At 40.8% G+C, this 21,064-nt stretch overlaps 1 protein-coding gene across 3 annotated transcripts in view; it reads left to right on the top strand.

Annotated features, from left to right (window-relative positions):
• cdh7a (cadherin 7a) overlaps positions 1 to 21,035 on the top strand; it is a 132,701-nt gene extending 111,666 nt beyond the window's left edge. For all 3 annotated transcript variants that reach the window (XM_056364768.1, XM_056364767.1, XM_056364765.1), the window contains 3 exons: positions 6,461 to 6,578; positions 10,380 to 10,628; positions 19,112 to 21,035. In XM_056364768.1, coding sequence (XP_056220743.1) covers positions 6,461 to 6,578; positions 10,380 to 10,628; positions 19,112 to 19,626 — 882 coding nt within the window. In that variant the 3' untranslated portion in view covers positions 19,627 to 21,035. The remainder of the gene's footprint in view (positions 1 to 6,460; positions 6,579 to 10,379; positions 10,629 to 19,111) is intronic.
• Positions 21,036 to 21,064: the final 29 nt, after the last annotated feature.

Genomic DNA, 21,064 nt, shown 5'->3' on the forward strand with positions numbered 1-21,064 from the left:
TAAGTGGCTGGCTTGATCTTATTGTGTGACTCATCCACAGCAGGGCTTTAGGTGGCTTGAGTGAAAGACTCAAGACTCGTTTCCTGTTTAGATACTAATAATTACACTTTCAGGAGAAATATAAGAGTCAGAACTCCACTTTTAAATCGTAGAGAACTAAAGGAATAGATTTTAAAACACAGTGGAGTGTTTATTCTGCTGGTGTCAAATAGAGGAAAGTGTTATTCAAGCTCGTTATCGCTCCGGCTCCCTCACACGGCGAAGTCTCAGTCTAGCCATGCTACATTAGCTGACATTACTTTCCTCATTATAGCAGCCACATTTCTCCAGTCGTGAGTCTGAGCCGGAGCCACAGACACGCGACCGGCTCAGGCTCAGAGAAGCGCAGATGCTCTGTGTCATAGGTGCAGTGAATTATGGTCATTGTAGTTCACTGGCATACCTCAGGTGTGTTTCAGGGTAATTAAATAGTGATTGTTTGAACTGCACACCAGTGAGAATAGACACATTTTAGTTGGCAAGATGTTATTTGTGGAATTACCCGGCGAGTGCTGGGTGAACAGTCGGTTATTTGGCCTGTGAAGATTCAGCTTAATCATCCAGGTGGTGCAGTGTCTGGAGAAAGCTGAGTCCAAATCACTAGACTGGAGCCTTCAATCAAAAAAGTCCAGACTCAGAATTTGGCTGTAGATTAAAGACAAAAGCATTTTTTCTAAGTTATACTTGAAGCTCATATGTAAGGCTGGATATCATTAGAAAAGTTTTGATATCAGTATAACACCAGCGTTGTTGTACCGGCACTTTAGTACGGAGGATATACATAAAACAGCTCTACAGAAATCCTCCCAACAAAATACACAAAACTGTCAAGAACTGTGTCTAAATAAAAGATCCAAGGATAGAAAAAACACTTTTTCTATGCTGTGTAGTAATTTCAGTCTGTATTGATATTCGATGGCCAGCCCTTTTCTACATTTAATAAAATATACCAAAATTCTCATTGCATTAGTTTTAAATAAAGAACTACATCAGATATAAGCTAAGTTGGTTTTTCTCTTGTTTTCACTTTTCTGTTTTCAGGATCAATAACGAACGTGTCCAAGTGTCTGATACTTGACGCTCAATAGGAAACATTTCCATCAAAAGTTTTTCGTGGTTGTTACTCAGCCTGAATCGTACGTGGAAATGTTCCTGTTTACTCGTCAAACCGCTGCTGTATATGCAACCGACAAAGTGTTATAGGAGAACAAAGCTGCATTTACCACAATTACACTGCTAGTGAGACGTGTTGATAACCGTTCCTCAGGTGTCACCTGTTGACGACTGTCACCGGTTGAACATGTCAGTACCTTCTATATTAATCACATCATCTGAAGAAGTATAGTGGCTTCTCGCCTTTTCCACGGCAGCTGATGAAAACAACTCTGCACATGAGGCTTCGAGAGACTCTGTCACTTTCCTCTGTGGTTTGAGTTTGAGCGAAAAGTTCTGTATTTACAGTCTGTGTTTCACGTCTGAGCCGGTTACGTTACGGTCATATAAATCTCTAAAACTGAAGCAGTAGAGGCTGAGATTTCCCAACGTTTAGTCCCTCGCATTGGCAAAGCTTCAAAAACACTGCATCCATTATACCACTGGATAGGGTCTGTCATTACCTGCCCCCCCCCCCCCCCACGCCACATAAATTCCCACGACTTTCAAACTACATTTCCCCAGTTTGTAACGCGGATTCTAAATCTCAAGCCGGAAACAAGATGATGACAGAATCAGAGTAGTAAGAGCAGTTGTTCTTGTGATGGGTGAACTGGACTTCATGTGGAGTGTGAATTTATTTCAAAATAACATAAAATGAAATAAAAGAATGCATATATCAAAAACCCCCAGTGTCTGTTGAGACATGGTAGATATTGCCTCATTTTTAAGAGGTCACCTGGGTCAGAAATGTTGCGAATCACTGTTTTCGAGACAGAAAAAGGGTTTCACAGTTTGAAATTCGCCTGACTTCTTCAAAGGTTTTCAGCACATGGCAGATCTCCTTGTGTAACATGAAAGACCCTCTCCAGGGAAAATCAAGTGTATTTCCACCTTGGAACTGCAGGGAACCAATGACAGTCTCTAAGAAGACAGACTAAGGAATGAAACACGTAGCTTGATGTTTCCTCTAATGCAATCTGGATACGCACTGCTCTTTCACCGGTCACCGAAACCTTGTCGGTGCAGAGAGCGAGAGTTAGCATTAGCACAGCAGCTAACACTCTGCTACGACAACAAACAGCATAAACGAATAACTAGCTCACCGTTCTGATACGTCTTCCAGTCGCTGATTGTGTTCACAATAAACTCCTCAAAAACTCCTTCATGTGGAGTATTTTCTTTATAGTGTAAAACATGTCTGGAGAGGAACTTTAATGTTGAAAAATAATAATAATAAAAATTAATCTTGATTGCATTGTTTCCTGGCACCACCGACTGTTTAACTGGATTTGCCCAATGCCTAATATTCACATAACGGTAGTTTACAATGATTTTCTACATAATTTGCTCAATATTTGGATGGAAACTTGACTAATCAATGCATGTGGACCATGCATCCTAATTAGATTTGCAAGTACCAGTGTGTGTGTGTGTGTGTGTGTGTGTGTGTGTGTGTGTGTACCTGCCTGCCTGCCTCTGTTGTTTGCACATTCTCCTCCTCACTTACCAAAAGCCACAAATGGAGACACCTCTGTCCTTTTATGTCCTTTTTGGTCTGACGTGCAGCCATGTGTAAACTCAAAAAACCTTTAATTCCGTGATTCATAGGCCTCCTCAGTCTTGCCTTGCGACAGGCACCAGTCTGCTGCCGCTGTTAATGTCTCTCAGCGAGAATTTATGTCTACATCCATGCCTCTCTCCTCCTGTCTCCTACTCAGCCCATTAGAGAATTCCCCACCAAAGGTTCTCTGGAACGCCTTGCATCAGAGCCACACTAATGAAAGGCATTATACATTACAAAGTGTTTGATTTAAGAATGATTTACAGTCCTTTCCCTCAGCAGTGAGGGATGGAAGCCGTCCTGGAGATAAGCTCAGAATCCATCTGCAATATTCAAAGGACATCAAAGGGTTCAAATTGTGTATAGGATTCATCATCGGTGTAAGAACCACAAAGAAAGGTTTCTATCAGATGTGTAATTTCCATAACAGAGTGAGAGCCATGTGAGTTATTATAATCCCAGAATCAATGGCGGCTTTCATGATATGCAGCCGAGCATGCACACGCTGCATGTTTACGTGCTCGACTGTTGCGTCTACCTGTCACTGATCTGCTGCTGACACAAACATCACTCCTGTCTATATAAACTCCAGATATCCCAAATGTTCTTGAACGCGAGCAGATAACCTTTTAACCGTATACATTTCCCTTGCGCTGCAAAAACCGAACAGTAAATAAATTAAAAAAAAGGAGGATACTTTGTGATTACTTTTCTTGATGAGAGAGCAACTGTTTTAATTTTGTTAAGAAACAGAGTAAAATATTCATGAATTTTCACCCCGCCTGCCAGTTTTAATAATTGGCAGGATGTCGTTTACCACCTACTCCAACCCCTAATACCTGACAGCTTGTAACCAACAGCATTTAATCACAGCTGACAACTGATAATCCATGTCTCAGCACTGATAGATCATTGGCTTTTATTTTTTTTCCCCTTCTTCTTCTTTTTTTTTTAAATTTGTTTTTGTCTTGATGTTAGACAGAGCTGTTTGGGGCTGGGATATGTGATAATTTAGTGTGAATTGCTTTTAAGAGTCTCTTGGATCCCGTCCACGGGTGTGAGTTGTCACAGGGTTGAGTTTCTAGATTGCCTACAAAGGACTCGGGAGGCTTGATCTAAATTTATAGGGACACTGCTGCAGTAACACCCACTTTGATGGCCGTCGTGTTGGCTATCATTTGTCGTCCATATGGCATGTTTGTGTGATATGCTTCTGCTGTACAGCATGTACTGAGTGAGCTGCCTCCTTCTTGTTTTTTTTATTCTTGCTGCAGCTAAGCGCCGCTGCACAGATGATGCTGAAATTAAAGCTCCGGTGTATTTTTCTTGTTGTTTTTTTTTTTATATTGCTGAAAAGAGATAACTTTATTTTCAGATAACATGTTTGTATGAATAAAAAAAAAAAAACAATCATTACAGCACATGCTGGTGGGTGTAAATAAATTGGTTTATTTGGTCATTTGATTTTCTAATTGTCTACACTGCCATATAATAAAGGAAGGAAGATTCTGTTTAGTCCCGTGTTCAGAGGCGAAATAAAGTGGGCCGAAGCGTTCACTTGTTTAACTCGCAGATATGAATGCTTGTCTTGCATTGCCTCAAGCAAGAGCGCTTCTTATCATGAGTCATTTTCATACTTGTAATAATGAAGCAGGAATGCCTGACTGCGTGGCATGTGCATTTATTTTGAACAGCACCAGCGTCGCGTTCACTGGACTGACCTGACACTGAGTTCATTTCGTTACCACTTAAGTATGATTGTTCATTTTATGAAATTAATAAACTAGTTATAAACCATTTTACCTTAATTTCTCATACGGCAGACAGGTCTGTATTTTAGATATTGGAATACATGCATTAACCCTTTAATGGTCGTCTCAGCTTGTTGAGCAGTTCGTCGTTCTGAACTCAACCTGGTTGAACCTTCTCTACCCTTCTCCCGGGTAACCCTAACCTTTCAGTTCAATTCAATTCACTTTTATTTGCATAGCGCCAAATCATAACAAACTATTCTGGTGATTTAATAGTTAGTGGTAGAAAAATCATTCATTGTTCAGACTCAGGGGATCTGGGGTGATTTTGATGTCACCTGCGCTGGTCAGTGATTTTAATCCTGTCCAGAGCAAGGTAATGTGGGTAATTTTTTCCCCCCTATCCTCAGTCATAATTAGAGCCATAATTATCTACTGTTTCTCAGCAAACCTGACCCGCTGGTCCTTCAGTAATTTAAATGCCATCCAGAGGGGTGTACTTGTATTTTAAAAAAAATAGTTTGATTTCTTCTTTTCCTTGGTGAAAGCTGCTCGACCTTCCACTGTTTTTCTTTCCTTCTTCTTTAATCAGGTGAGTGTAACATTGAGTTTTAGTAAGTATATCAAATATGTTTCTGTTCATTTAGAAACATGCCAACACCAACATACACACACAGGCAAATTGGCGCCATTAAAATTAAGCCGAATTATCTATTTGCATTTCCTGTTTGTCCCTGTTTCCTTTGATGCGCAGACAACGATCACTGGATTACTTAGATCCTGAAGAAAAGCCTGACAGTGTGATGATTCTCCGGCCGGCTCAAAACTGTTTTATTTATTCGAGATGGATATGGGAGATAATCATATCCTGTCAGAGTGAATGATATCAATATGTGTTTCATGTCTATGTTTTCACCTCACACTGTATCTTTGCCTGTTCACCTCCGATTCAACTCTCCTACTCCTACTTTTCAGAACTAACATTCTCTACAAATGGGTAGAAATGTGCGTTAATTGTGTAAAGATACCAATAACAGGTGGACATTGACGAACTTCGCTCTGATCACTGGTGGTTTTGCAACTCTTGCCCAAAGAGTGTGTCCAGATTGAAGTGTGTGGGGTATACTTGCCATAAAAAGAGACTATTATCAACTATTAGAGACGTTTATTCATTTTAAACGCATCTTTAATAAGATGTTTATTTTTTATGTTGTATGTAAAATGCTTTATTTCTTGGGTTTAGTGTTTAAAGCCTAAGAGTTGGACAGATAAATTGACATCTTAGCTGTTTGGTCGAGGCTAATAATTTCAAAACAATGTGTTCAGTTGAAAAAAAATAATAATAGATTTTTGTTGTAGCTAAAAAAAAAAACTGTCAAAAAGTTTTTGGTCTTTTTCTGTTGTATCTTCTGGACGGGATCATTAAAGGGTTGGTTTTAAACATTATCACCAAAATGTGTTTTGTTCTAGGGACTAGGAATGAGAGAGTAACCGCTGGAGAATGATTTGCTTTGGAGAAATCAATTCCCAAAAGAAAACACTTCATCCTTAAGAGGTTGCCAAGCTCTTGCCAAATAAGCACTCACTGTACTTGAAGAGATAAACGACAGAAAACCACAGCCAAACATTATAAAGAAAATCTTTTCCATCAATCAGAATCAAGCTGATTTTCTCCAGTTTACTCCCACTGTTGCTTTGCCTTTTAAGCAAGATTAATGCCCCTGTGTATATAAATCTGTGACAGAGTGAAAAGTGATGCATATACAAAAGGCTTGACGACAATACTTTCCTCAAATTGATACCATGAGCGACAACAACAGCCAGTTCTTACTGCATGCTTACATTAAACAATTTACAGCTCGAGTTAACACCCAATCAGCCGGTGAGATCGGATAAGGATCAGCGGGGGGTAACTGATCTTGACGGGTCTTGTTGTGTTCCCCGTTGTCTCCAGGTGATCCAGACCGTCAGCGCCGTGGATAAGGATGAACCTCTGAGCGGTCACCGCTTTTATTTCGCCCTCGCTGCACCTGTTGCCGGCAACCTCAACTTCACTCTGCGAGATAACAAAGGTGCACAACATCCTCTCTGTAATGCTTTGATATTGCCTCAGGGCTACATTTTCTTACTGTTATTTTGTGATTATCTGTGGTTATAGGGATGTGTCTCTCGGCTCAATTCACACTGAAATCTGTAAGTCCGGGGATTTGCAGGGGCTTGAACACAACCCGTTGAGTTCAGTTTCCTCAAGAAAAAAGCCTTATAGGTATTAAAAAAAAATGCTCTTGCTTACCACAGGCAGTAATGTAAGTTATAAAATGTTTTTTGCACTTTGATTGTGGGCTGCCGGGAGATGGTACACACTTATAAACAAGATTATAAACCAGCAGGAAAACATGACTCACTGCTGCTAGCTACAGTTCTTAGCCAAAACTTAAATTAATTAATCATTTCTCGTCATGCATTTTCTGCTGCTTATCTCGGTCCAAGTTGCATTAATTTAATTGATAAGATCATTAATTTTTTTTTTGTTTTGTTCTAAATTGCTGGGAAGTTCTGAAAAAAATGTGATATAATAATAAATCATTCTAGGCCGTATTGTCAATGTTGTTTTTGCAGCATACTTGCATTTTTTTGGACAGTATGAGTGTGAAACAGGCTTTGAGCAGTACTCAGGTTTGAAATTCTGCATTCAGTATCATTCAAGTATCTAAAGTAAAAGTAGTGTATTTGATTTCTTTCGTTCTTATGTGCACAAGATAATAATTTCTGTGCACAAGTTGCAGTAAATCCAGAAAGAAGAAAGTCTTAAATTCAACTTGGTGAACCCTGCAGAAAGCCTGGAGTCAGTCACCAATTTTAAACTACATTTCTACGTCCTTGTCAAAGCTCCAGGTATCAGATCAGCCCTGTTGCAATGCAGCTTCTAAATCAAAACCTCCCTTGAGAGAATTGCCAGTGGCCCTCGGAGTCCGTTAAAGGTGTTGGTCAAGTTAGGTACGGTATATTTGCTGCTTACTTCCTTCGAATTGAGCCTGGCAGCAATGCAATTGACACTTTGGCCATTGCTCACTCCGGCTCTGTATATCTGCCCCGCATCTGGACGCAATCTACTCTGCAATCTGACTCTGGAGAAGAAGTACAGAGTAACCGGTGGCTGCCGGCGAGCCCGCGGCTCTGCCAAGTGAAATCATAATTCTGCTATGACAACGCCCTTTCTTCCCTTTCTTTTCTAAATGTTCAGCAAAACCGGAGCACTCAGTTTATTCCACAGTCTTCGACACCACAGCCGCCTCGCTTTGCTTAGTGCACGGGCCTCTGAATGCTATATCACAGAATAACTTAACCTCCGCTAACAAACTGAAACTGCCTTTGTATTATAGTGATTTGCTCACCACCTACATATAAAGCAGTGGGCAGATGAAAAAAACATTTCCTTTTCCTGTGGGAAAACTTTAGCTTTAAAGTACCGGGAAAAAAATTCCCCCTGACTCCATCATTACTTACTTAAATGAATCCCCGCTGCTTTAACAACATGTGCAGAGCTGATGCACTCTCTGAAGTAATGCCCCGCTTTGCGTCGGCTAAGGCTGCCACGTTACATTTCAGAGGCGGCGGCGGTGGCGGCAGCAGCCAGGTTTTGCCACAGTAATCCGTGCGAGTGCAGACCTGTGTTAACATGATGAACTGGATGTTTGAGGTAACCTCTCAGCAGATTAAGAGCAACTTGGCTGGAAGACAGTTTTTTCATAGCTTTGTGGAGGAAAAGGTTCTGCTGCGAGCAGACACCACCTTGTGTTTACCTTGATTAGACTATGAGTGTGTGTATGTAAGCACATCCAACCCTATTACCAGGCAATAGTGTAGCTGTTGGACAGTTTTGCAAAAAGGCCTGATTATGTTCGTTTTTACTATTGCTACATAGCTAACGTTAGCATTAACAGCTGTTTACTTACCAGTCTAGAAGAAATGTTTCCAAGTGCACAAATAAAAAGATAAATACATTTTGCAGCATACTGAGTTCAAGATGAAACCCCCTCTAGTGGTCACCCAGTGCCACTGTCAGCCCTCTGTTAAATGAAGGTGGAGAAAGTTCCTGCAAACTGTTGTGAGTTCTGCATCAAGCTTCATTCTTTAAACTCACCAACAGCTGTCTCCAGAGGTGGAAAGCAACGTCATTGTTCACTCTACTGGAGTTAGCATGCTAACCAGCTAGCCCCAGCCGATCGTTTTCCGATAGCGACTCACTGCAGCCTCCAATCTGCCTGAAGGAAGTAGCACTGCACTTTAGAAGTTAAGGACCAGTTTTAGGAAATGATTAAAATCACTTTCTTGCCCAGAGTTAGATGAGAAGATCAATACCCCTCTCGTATGAGTCGGTTTGGTACGAAGTTCATGAAGCCAAGAAATTGTTAACTTCCTGTAACAACTTGTCATTTTAACATTTCTGTTTGGGTACGGCTTAAACAAACAAGATGTAATTTGGTAATTAGTGAGCTTTAGAGGAATTTTTGAAACTTTAGACAGAAGCCAGGCTTGCTAAAAAAAACTTAATTATAACATTTTGTCTAATTAAGCAAAGAATCCAAGTAAAATAGATCTCTGAATGTGCTGTATCACTGAGAGGAGCACAGGGAAAACAATAAATACGCAAATCTCCCAAGTGAAAACGGTGTGTTCGTATAGAAACTCGTCACTTAAAGTAAAAACCTGATTGGGGGAAAAAAGTGTTTTTAGGGCCGTTGAGGTCAGGTAAACAAAAACGCTTTGTTTCGGAAACTACCTCCGCCTTTACACAAAGTGCGATCCTTGAAGAAATTGTTTGCGGAGCCTGGTGACCTCAACCACACCCGGCACCTTTGGGAGGAACTGGATTGCCGACTGCGAGCCGCACCTCATTCTCCAAACAACAGCGACCATGGGAGCAAATCCCTGCAGCCATGGCTCCAAAAATCTTGTGGAAAGTCTGAAAACATGGATTTAGAGTTAATTACTCAGCTGTCACCTAAGGTTTACGTTCAGGTGCTTATATACTTGTCCTGTGTTAATGTCTTATTTTTACTTGTATGTGATTACCGCCCTGCTGCACACAGATGTCCCTTGAGGACAAATGTCTCACACTTGCGAGAACATATTTATTTAACATTTGAGGTGTTTTATTTCGAAACCCACCACAGCGGTTATATGTTCTTCTTCACCCATAAGAGCCTTTTGCTGATTTACTAATGTGGCATTTACAAAAGAACCCATCTCTATATTCATTTACACCTTGTTCTTAGACTTCTGAGAGAAATCTGAATATCACTCAGGAAAACAAAGGAGTTATCCTTCAAGGGAAAATCTACATTTCAATTGTGACTGCACACTTTGAAAGTGCATTTCAATCTATTGATATAGTTGTCATGAAATAGCCTCTTTTTTTTTTTTTTTTTTCCTTGGCTGCATTGTTCTCCTCTGGCTGCCTCGCTCTCTCTCATACACTGAGATTTCATATAAGATCTCGCCATCAAACCAAAGCTGTTATCAGCCAACAGGTGGTCAAGACCAGGGAGAGACGCCACAGTGTGCCATGTAATGAATTGTGTTAATGACACCATCTGTTGGCATTTCTGCTTATAACACAGTAAAATCATTTCAAACTGCACAGCAATCGTTACAGAACAGAAGTTAAGCCTCCTGCTAGTCATATATATATAAATATATATATATATATATATAAATATATATATATATATGTATATATATATATATATATACATATATATATATGCAGTTCATTGTTAACTTGATATTCAAATGAAATCCAGGTTGTTGTTTGTTTTTTTGTTTCCCTCACATGTCTGACAAGTGTCTGCTTTCGCTCTGGTTTGCAGACAACACGGCGTCCATACTGACGAAGCGAGGCGGTTTCAGGAGACGGGAGCAGCCTGTTTATCGGCTGCCCGTGTTGATCGTGGACAGTGGAAGTCCTGCCCTCAGCAGCACCAACACGCTCTCGGTGCGCGTGTGCGACTGTGACTCCGACGGCGTGGCCTTGTCTTGCGGAGCCGTGGCCTACACAGCGACCGGCCTGAGCACTGGCGCCCTCCTGGCTATTTTAGGCTGCATCATCACACTTCTGGGTAAGATCCATGTGACCTCGGTGTCAGAGACGTGAGTCCGTGTATCAACTACTGATGTTTTTTGGCAGCTGAAGAGGTTGTTACGAAGCTCAGACTCGTGTGTGTCTTGTCAGTGATACTGCAGCTTTTATAACATGGATTTTTATTTATTTCTGTTTAATTTAATTGTGGTTATTCACCAATATAACTGCAGCTTTGTTTTACAACTTAGTAAGTAACTAAAGCCTTGAAATAAAGTTAAAAAAGTATTAAATATTTCTCTCAGAGATGTAGACCAGTAAGAGTATGAAGTGCCTGAGGAAATATACTTTCCAGCACTAGTCGCTGCCCTGTTCTAACAAATGTGACATGTCTTCAGATCTCAGCAATTAACTCACAACTAAAATAAAAGGACCTCAAGAACTTAAGTCACTACTGATATCAATGCAATTACTCCACTTAGATGTAGATGGCAGCAGCATATTAGCAGAAAATAGCACCAAGCAAAAGCAAAGGCATCAACATCTGCAGGAGAGCAATAAAACAAGCAGCAGTATCAGCAGCTAATGGCTACTGGTGTTATCAGACACACAAACACAGACTGAGCGGAGCCAATACATCGACTGCCGAAGCACATATTAGCACGAGCTGCGAATATTTAGCCTGGTGAAGTGGAGCAGTGATGCATGGGATCTCAGTGAAGAGTAAAACCTTTGGGAGAGAGTCACAGGCTTCTGACACCGGAGCAAGGAAAGTGCATTTTCAGTTTGAGATGTGATGTGTGTGTTTGTGGCCAAGCCGATTAGCCGTAACTGCTAATATGATAAATGACAAGCGAACTAAGTCGCGGGATGTAGCAGCAGAAGGCACGACGCAAATATGGTTATGCCTCCACAAAGCTCTTGTGGATTGGGTTAGCAAATTAGTGTTGCAGCAGCAGCAGCAGCGGCAGTGTGATATTAGCAGATCAACAGAGTGGGCATTGACAGCTTAAATAGACTAGGCTTATTACAAAAGGTGTGTCAGACATATGTCGTAGCAAGTAGAGTATGTGTGCTGGAAATTAACGAAGGACTGAGAGAAAAATGTATTTTTTTACTGCGTTGATCAGACAGTTGTAGTTGCTCGTTACTTTGCAGACTGTGATTTCACATTAGGTTGTGATTATGATTCTAAAGTCAAACATTATTTAAGATTAAATCAGCCTCTTTTTGGCTTGTCACCAAGAACTAGTGTCTAGCCTCAGGCCTCTTGTTGTTGTTCAAATGTTTATGAGCTGTTAGCACTTGAATAACAAAACTGAATTTCTGTTGGAGGATTTAGGATTTAGTTATTTCTTCTTCCCCAATCCCCACGTTGGGACCCACTGCACTAAACTACCTACAGCACCTGTTTGTAAAATAAAGTTAATATGTGAAACATAATAATACATCACAAACGGTGCTTTTACTTTTGATACTTGAAGTGTGTTTTGCTGCAGAGGGAGGACTTTGAATCAGAACTTTTGTACAATACTTTTACCTCCAGGAGAATGTCAGACACAGAGTATGGCGGCATACTGTTCCATGTTTTTTATTTATTTATTTATTTTATTTTTTTATTGACACAGCAAAGGTGTATTTGGGCGAACACACTGTTTCTGCAGTTCAGACTTAAGTTCAGATTTAAGTTCAGGTAATGGAGGAATACAACCTCGCTGTCGAGCCTCCGTGTTTCACCACCCATTCAGACTTCTCTTCGCTGCTCTGCGTTCTTCAGCCGGTCGAGTGTCTGGGAGAAGCTTTGCTAAAACAGAGCTGTATCTTGAGATCTTGCACAGGTCAAACCTTGGGGACCCGGGTCAGCCAGCTCTGAATAGCAGCAGGGATGTTTACAAGTAAAACACCTCTGAAATCCTGCCAGCAGGATCAGCTAATTACAGCCGTCGTACTGAATTCTGGGAGATTTTTTGGCGTGTTTTTGTTCTGGTGCGTGTTCAGTGCACACATTAGATTGTAAAACACATTCTGTGGGTTGTTCGCTATAAAGAACCGGTCACGTAAACGTCTTCCTTTCAGTCTTTCTTTGGCAAAGTATTTATAGTTGCCAAGTCTCCAGCAACTTTTTTTTATAACCTTCCATTGCCAGTTATGATTATGTGTCATTTATGTGACAGCCAGACGCTCCTGCGTCTGAGCACACAATACTAAAAAATGTGAGTGCAATGAAAGAAAGAAGCAGCACCTGAAGGCAGCCTGAGTCAGTGATGAGATTTTTAGCTTTTACATAGTTTTCTGTGGCAGCTACGTGTCACTGTATTTTATTAACTTCATTACAATATTTCGCTGAGGTCATAGATATAAGCGCCGGTACTGTATATACTTCATTTCAAGGACGGGCGCTGCTTCTGTTTTGCGGTGTCACACCATATGTTAAGATGTTGGTAAAGACACTTGTGAACGAGACTTCATTAACATACCCTTAAAGGTGATGCAGCACTGTGCCATCACCCCTCAGGCTGCATTATTGCTCATAAAACCCACAGACAAAGCGTTACCCCATCAGGGCAGAGTCGTAGTTTAACGCTTAGGTGATCTTCATTGAAAGCTGAGGAGGATCTAAGCAGCATATACAATAACTGAAATGAGCTCTTTAATGAGGTCAAACTTTGCTTTTTATTCCTGTCCCCTTGAAGTTCGCCTTATTTTTATCACGGCAGAGAATACTTTTAGTGATAAATGAATACTTCAAAAGACCAACAGGGGGAAAATATGTGGCCGTGCAACCCTAACCCGGCATTGCTAATGAAAGCTAGCTCTATTCTGCTCAGCATGGCCTCAGGCCTTAGGCTTAGAACTAATGGCCTCCAGTTTAATATACCTCCACGCTGCCTTGTCTCTTGTTTGTGTGAGTGTGTGTCCTTAGCTGTCCCCATCAGTCGGCTTTGCTCAATTGGATCAGCTTCTCTGCTTCTTTTCTCTGTTTCCTCTTTGTGCAGATTCACCCTCCCACCCCCCACCCCCCACCACCCCACCCCCCTCTTCCTTCCCTTGTATTAACATCCCATGCGCGACCGCTCTGCCCAATCCTTTATTCTGATCTTCCTTGATGGTCTTCCATCAAGACTTCTTTCAATCTGTAGGTAGCAATTGAGGCAGTGATAGCGTGTGATTGTATTGTTTTGGAAGAGACACGAATAAGACCCAAGCTGCGTCTCACTGCCGGCATCCTCAGGTGCTGTCAGTCTTACATCTGATTCCCCCCCCCCCCAACTTCCTCCATCAATCTCTCTCTTTCTCATCGGATGAGAGGAACACACACTCCCACCAGCAGCTCTGGCTCTTGTTATCTGTCTAATAACTACGATGCATGTTGCTGGTGGAGAACGTGCCGCTCCTCTATTTGCCTTAGTATTCCTCAGCAGCCTCCTGTTTCCACCTGCCTGCCTTTAAACCACAGAGCTGCGTGCATGTTAGCTTTGGCTCAACATACTCATAAGCTAAGTGGTCATTAATCATAGGTTGATATTTTTAGATTTAATTACTGAGCTTGTCATCTGCTCCTTGCAGTAATATTCCTGAAAATGCCTGGGAAATGTCATTTAAAACCTTTTTTTAATGATACAGTCACTTTTGGATGACACATCCAAACTACAGCGATGATCATTATTTTGTTAAGTTCCGCTCCTTTCCCCCCCAGTATAGGTCAGGTGTTGCGCAATCCTCCAGAGGGCCAATTAGCCCTTCAAATCTCCAGACAGTTATTTCTGTCTGAGTATTACTTATCAGACTCATTCTATAAACGAACATGTCCATTCATCCCTTATTTTACTGTCTGTCTCCTGTGTTAACTCGCTGTCTGTGTCTTTATTTATGTGCCTGTATTCAGACAGTAGACAATTCCTTCCTCAGATCTGATCTTTAAGCTCCACTGTGCACATTGAAACATGTGAATGGCGAACATCAGATTTGTGTGTTTAAACTGTGTAATTATTTGCTATAAACGCAATTGGTTATTGTGCTAAAACAAAACAAAACAAAAAAACAACAAGAAAAGAAAAAACACCCTTTTGTTTTTTTAACTGAGCAAATCAATTAAGAGCAAATTTGTCTTCATAATGACAATCTGGTAAAAACTAAAAGGACCTATTGTAAAGGAATTGGGAGAAAACTGCAAACAGCTTGCAGAAGGATACAGGGGAAAATATAGAATATGAAACAGTAAACAGGGACATAAACTAGACAAATACACAGTTAACGGTGTGACAGATAATATCAACAACAGCAAAGACGCCATAACAGCTATTTGAATCATGACGCAAACATGCAGCAGCGCTGATAAAGAGTGAAATGTAGACGGTAACGTGGAGGATTTGTGTTCACTGTTTCTGATTGTTCCTGTGCCCTTCATCAAGTGGTGGTGCATAATGTCATCCACGCAGGAGAGTGATATCTGTCACGTCGCTGAGGAGGCATCGAGACATCCTCATTCGTCATGTAGCACATGCTCTCCCCCGCGCTCGTTCTTCTCTCTTCATCCTTGTTGCAGTTCCTAAGACTGTAGATTTAGTCCTTGCACTTTGAGGTCGTACTTTCAGAGAAGTTCCTGCACACCTTGGAGTTTTAGTGGCAGGTGCACTGGATCAAAAAACTGCAGAGTTGAAAAGCAAAATTCACCCGCTGTCCAACACCTTCATCAGGCAGAAATTCATACAGATAAACAGCACCATGCAAACAGCATCGAACACATAAAGGCTACTGGCTTCCACCTGCGAAAAAAAAACCTGCCAATTAGAGCACACAGGCTAGACTTTCTGTTGCACATACAAATTAAGGTCAACGAGTTCCTCAATTACAAAAACAAAAGTGATGCTGTGCTCTTTCATTTGTAAACATAAATAACAAATATGCCAGTATTATAGAAAATTGGCTCACATTATACAATAGGGTTCTCTAGGGACATGAGATAAAAGCAAGCTTCTTTTTTTTTTTAACAAATCAGTCCCATATTACACCATGAAGCCTGTGGTCTTTTAACGATGAGGAGAAAAAGCACTAAAGGTGAAAGAGCAAAAGAATATCCCAACTCATTCATATCTAGAGAAGAATACAACAAGAGGAAAAAATGTCAGATAACATATCACCACAAAGAAGGAAGGAAAGAGTCTGTCCTGTCATATTTTGTCTGTGCAAGCCGCTTATTACGACTCATAAGCCCCTTTTCCACTGGTCAAAAAACCTGCTAAGACCCGCCAACATTAGGCTTTTGTCAGCAGTGGAAAATGGTACAATCAGGATTGACACCCAAAAGAAAACCTTTATTTTTGCACCATTTTCCTGCTGTAACGTCTTTCATGGCACACACACTGTAAACACGCCTGTCACCTGCACAGTGCTGTTACACCAGAAACACCACCACTCACTGCCCTCCAGGATAGAAGAGTGAGCTGCAGCCCCGAAATAAGTTTTTTTTTTTTTTTTTTTTTTTTTTTTTAAAAACACACAATCATCGATTGAAGCGTCTCACACTGAGGCTCTGACGCTTTTACAAGGAACTCCAACCCGGGGATGAGACGTGAAAGAACCAGTTTGCACAGCAGCTAGCAGCTCATTCTTCCTCCTCCACTGCATCTGTGTGTGTGTGTGCGCTGTAGAAGGGCAAACTTGAAAAAGGGGTCAATCGGCTTCTATCAACAGGTTTAACCGCATTTTAAAATATACCCACTAATTTTGGTGGAAAAAGCGTAATAGCTATGTTTAACTGTGATGGAGGCAAAGAGGAAAGTCAGGTGATGTAGTGTAAAACTCTCAAAAAGACTGAGCATGCGATATCAGATTTGATTGAGCTTGGTTATATAAGCAACAATAACACCACACTGAATTCAAATGTTGCTAAATCCTGATTCATGGAAGTACATGACATCATCTTCCTGCGACTGAGCCCTGCCCACTTGAAAGGAGTGAAATAATCTCATTACCTAGTAAAATAACCGAAACTGGTAAAAATTCGGCAGAAATTTGGTGTTTATGTAGAACCAGTTATCATTCATGGTAAAGGCTGCTCGAGAAAATAGACGATCTTTCTCCCCAGGAATTAGTGTTGGAAGATAAAACTTCCTTTAATTTCCGACAGTGTCACAGTTGCTGATTGAGACTTCTATTAGAAACGGCACCGTAGCAAAAAGACAGGAAGTGTGTTGGTGACAAAATGAGTGAATAATCAGTCCCAGGTTCGGCAGAATCACACAGCGCACCAAAAAAAAATTACACTAATGAGAAAGTGCTTTCAGTGATGCATGCTGGTAAGAAAAGGGCAGCGCAGAAAAACTCACCTTGTTCACTATCGATTGCGCGGGGTAGATCATTTAAACAATTCAATTACAGCAAAAGCCTCTAGAACACTAAACTGATCTTCCCCTCTGTTTTTCCATTTAGTGTACATCATCAGTAAAGTGTGTTATGAAGAGTGGGGCTCCTGTCGTATCATGGTTATGTGTTTGCTAAACTGTCTGGGCTGGAAATCATTTCTTACAGGGCCCTTGGTACCTGACACAGGCTCCAGTATTTGTATGCATGGCCATCCACCTGCTCATCCTAGTAGGACGTGATTGGATGTTGGCCCGTTTCCAGTCTGTCACGCATCGTGGCTGTCTTCTAGGCATTAAACCCTAAAGAGCTTTGCTGGAAAGCACTGAGAATATTCTATTTCAACGTGCCACTTTGTAATTCACTTTGTAGAAGCCTTACTGAATCGAAAAGAATTTAAAGTGACTCAAGTTCCTAAAATCAGAGGAAACAATCTTCCACAGAAATATTTGGTGTTCTGTCTCAAAGCACTAAAAAAGTATCATGGATATTAGTAGTGCATTTAGACTGGATGGACTATTCCAAGTATTTCACAAAAAACTGTTGAGTGGTGATACTAGTGCTGCTGTTGAAGGGTGCCAGCAGTCACAAAATAGCCAACAGAGAGCTGCCCATTCATCTCCTGCAGCCTTTCCATGTGACACTTTCCTCCTTTCCATCTCTTCCATTTGCTCCCTTATTAGAGAGTGTGAAGTGGTGTTTGAATTTGGTTCCTGGGCCTCTTTCTCTGCCGCCTGCAGTAGCTCAACGCCGAGAAGGAAAAGAAATATGGGCCCACGGAACGATATTTCACTGGCACCAGCTTGACATTGATGGATAGAGGATCATTAGACATTTGCCAGTTTGCTTGGGCGTAGAGTTATTTTCAGCAATAATGTATGGGAGAGGGAGCCGGGGCTGGAGGACGGCTTCTGGTAAGATCTCAGAGGGCCATGGATTCCAGTTTGGAGGAGTTTTGTACGGGTCTTGAAGCAAAATGTAGGTGGTGGAAACCACAGAGGAGCACAATATATTACATTGCAGGTTTACTTTAGTAAACTCTGATAGAATTTGCAAAGCACTGTCACTGAAGTAGTTCTCAACCTTTTTTGACAGACCCCCCCATGTGTTAACTGGTTTTCTAAACTGGTTGTTATTTAACAGTTAATTATGTAATGGTGGATATTATTAGCCTGTAATGTTTAAACTGCCTGTGGGTGGTTTGGTCAAGTTTGCATTTGCACCACGAGCTGAAGGTGGATGTCTCAATCAATAATCCATTACTTTTACTTACTATTTCAACAGTTATTTCACTACTTTTAGCAAAGTATTTCAACTGTGTTTCTATTATTTTCATCTGACAATTTCAATCATTTACATTAAACTGTTTCCACTGTTTATTCTTGTAGCTAACTGTTGTTTATCTGTACTTTTAGCTAATTATTTCCACTGTTTATTCATTACTTTTAGCATCTATTTCAACTATTTATCTATTACTTTTAGTGAACTATTTCAATCATTCAATAGCTAAACATTTCAACTTTATTCATTACTTTCAGCTATTTATTCATACCTTTGAGCTAACTATTAAAAAACTGTTTACTTAGGTTAACTCTTTTAACTATTTAGTCGTAACTTTTAGCTAATGTTATGCTAACTGACGCTAACTGTTTATCCATTGCTTTGGTCACTATTTCAAACATTTACATTGAACTATTTCAACTTTTTATCCTTGTATCCTTTATCCTTGCTTTTAGCATGTATTGCAACCATTTATCGGTTTCTTTTAGCTAAAATTTTAATCATTTTCTTTTAGCTATTTTAACTGTTTATCGATTAGCCACTTAGCTAACTGTTTGAACTGTATTCATTGCTGACAGTTTCAACCGGCCTACACTCCTAGCTTACTAAACTAAATTTCAACCTCTCTGCTCACTTGTTAACTAGGTTTTACACACTCTTAACTTCAATATACAATGTGCAATTTATATTTTTTCTATTTAGTTAAACCACTGTGCAGGTTCTCTCTGTGGTACAAGTGTCTGCGGCTGGGAATCACTGTGACAATGTATTTGGCTCTTTGAAAAGCCTCATATCTCTGCATCTTTTCAGCTGACTGGCACAGGAAGTGCGGCTGTTGTCAGTCAATACTGACTCATACATCTCTCCCTTTCTCTGCAGTGATGGTTCTGCTAATTGTGACAATGCGTCGGAGGAGGAAGGAGCCTCTGATTCTTGAGGAGGAGAGAGACATCAGAGAGAACATCGTCCGTTATGACGACGAGGGCGGGGGAGAGGAGGACACGGAGGCCTTCGACATGGTTACCCTTCGTAACCTGAACGTCATTAGAGACCCCAGCGTACGGCGAGATGTCACACCAGACACACCTACCTTCTTTCATTACACATCAGCTACACGCCCCTCTTACAAGTCCCTGCCGGACAATGTGGTGTTTCGAGAGTTTATTTGGGAACGACTTAAAGATGCTGATGTGGACCCGTCAGCTCCCCCGTATGACTCTCTGCAGACATACGCTTTTGAAGGCAGCGGATCAGTAGCAGAGTCACTAAGCTCACTGGAGTCACTAAGTACAGACTCAGATCAGAACTATGACTATCTCACCAACTGGGGACCACGCTTCAAAAAGCTGGCCGACCTGTACGGCAACAGCGACGGCACCAGTGTCTTCTCATAGCCCCTAAATGTCTCTCTTAACATTTAAATAAGAGTAAATTATTGTCAGAGAAAATGATTTTGTCTGCCTTAGTGCACTGGAGGAAAAGATTCAAAGACAACACAAGAGAGACTGAAAGATGAACACTTTGACTTCAAAGGTTTTTGGTTTGTTTACCTCCTAGTATGGATTTTCAAAAGCGTGCCATGGTGAGTTTCGACACAGACTTCAAAAGTGGCTTGAGTGAGGAGGAAACCTTGTGTGCAAAAAGACATTAAAGGTTCCAGATTTTGGGCTCGAGTCCAACCATTGACTGCAGTACGCATACATGTTGGAGCATTTTTATGGGGGAGGGGGTGGGCACCTGTCCTTTCATTCCAGCGATGGGCACGGACCCAGCACTCTTGCTTTGATGCATTCCTTTGCTATCTTTGTGCTAAAAAGAAAACATAAAAAGTTTCTCCTCATGAAATGTTGTGTCCCTGGCGGCTAATCAGTAGTCACTTGACTGTTCATATGAAATTTGAAAACGATTTCTATGGGGTTTTTTTTGTTTGTTTGTTTGTTTGTTTTTTCAGTTTGTTCTGTGGTGCAGCGGGTAATGAGGGGCTGTTTTTCATAAGACAGAGCCACATTATTTATGGACTCAGTCATACCTCTCAACACTTATGTGAAAAGTGCAAATGCGCACATACAATATAAACAAGTAGTAGATGTGCTAAGGAAGTGATGTGAAGACATAGGTTGTGCAAATAATAAAAAGAATGACTCTCTTGTCAGTTTGATGTCTCCACTGGGTGAAACAGGAAAGCATATAATTTCTCTTTTTCTCCTAACAATACATTTTGCAGATGTTGCAATGTAGTGTTTGTCTGAGTCTGTTTTTTCTTTCCGCCTTTTTATTGCCAAGTGCAATGTATGATTTCCGAGCTATAAAATGTCAGGATTGAGTTGTTCTGCTTTTGTACAAGGGGGGCGGGGGGAGGGTGGGGGAGCTGGGGACGTCTGCTACATCAGAAAGCTTTGCTGAAGGATCTGTCCTCGTCGTGCTTGATTGCAAAATTCACGCCACCTTGACTCTAGAAAAAAAAAAAATTGTTTCTGAACAGTGACGGTCCTTACATGGGTGAAGTTGCAGTTTGTAAGTAAATGAATTTTGCTTCTGTAGTTTGCAGAGTCCAGCATATACAGTACTGTCATTCAGAAATGAAACCAATAATGTTGATGGTTTGTTTATTGATGGTCAAAGGACACACTGTATGATAATCATATTGTGCCAATTTTTTTTCCAGCTTAAAGAAATTATGTTAAAATTGGGTGTCGATATGTACAACCGATATGTATTATTATTTATTTTGAAGAGGCAGAATAGTGCAAATGATGTTTTTATCATTTTGCTGAAAATAAAATTGACATTCAATTCCTTAAAAGACTGAAGGGATTTCTTTCACTCCATCTG

This window comes from Seriola aureovittata, chromosome 20 (assembly GCF_021018895.1).
Source record: "Seriola aureovittata isolate HTS-2021-v1 ecotype China chromosome 20, ASM2101889v1, whole genome shotgun sequence".
Lineage (NCBI taxonomy): Eukaryota > Metazoa > Chordata > Actinopteri > Carangiformes > Carangidae > Seriola > Seriola aureovittata.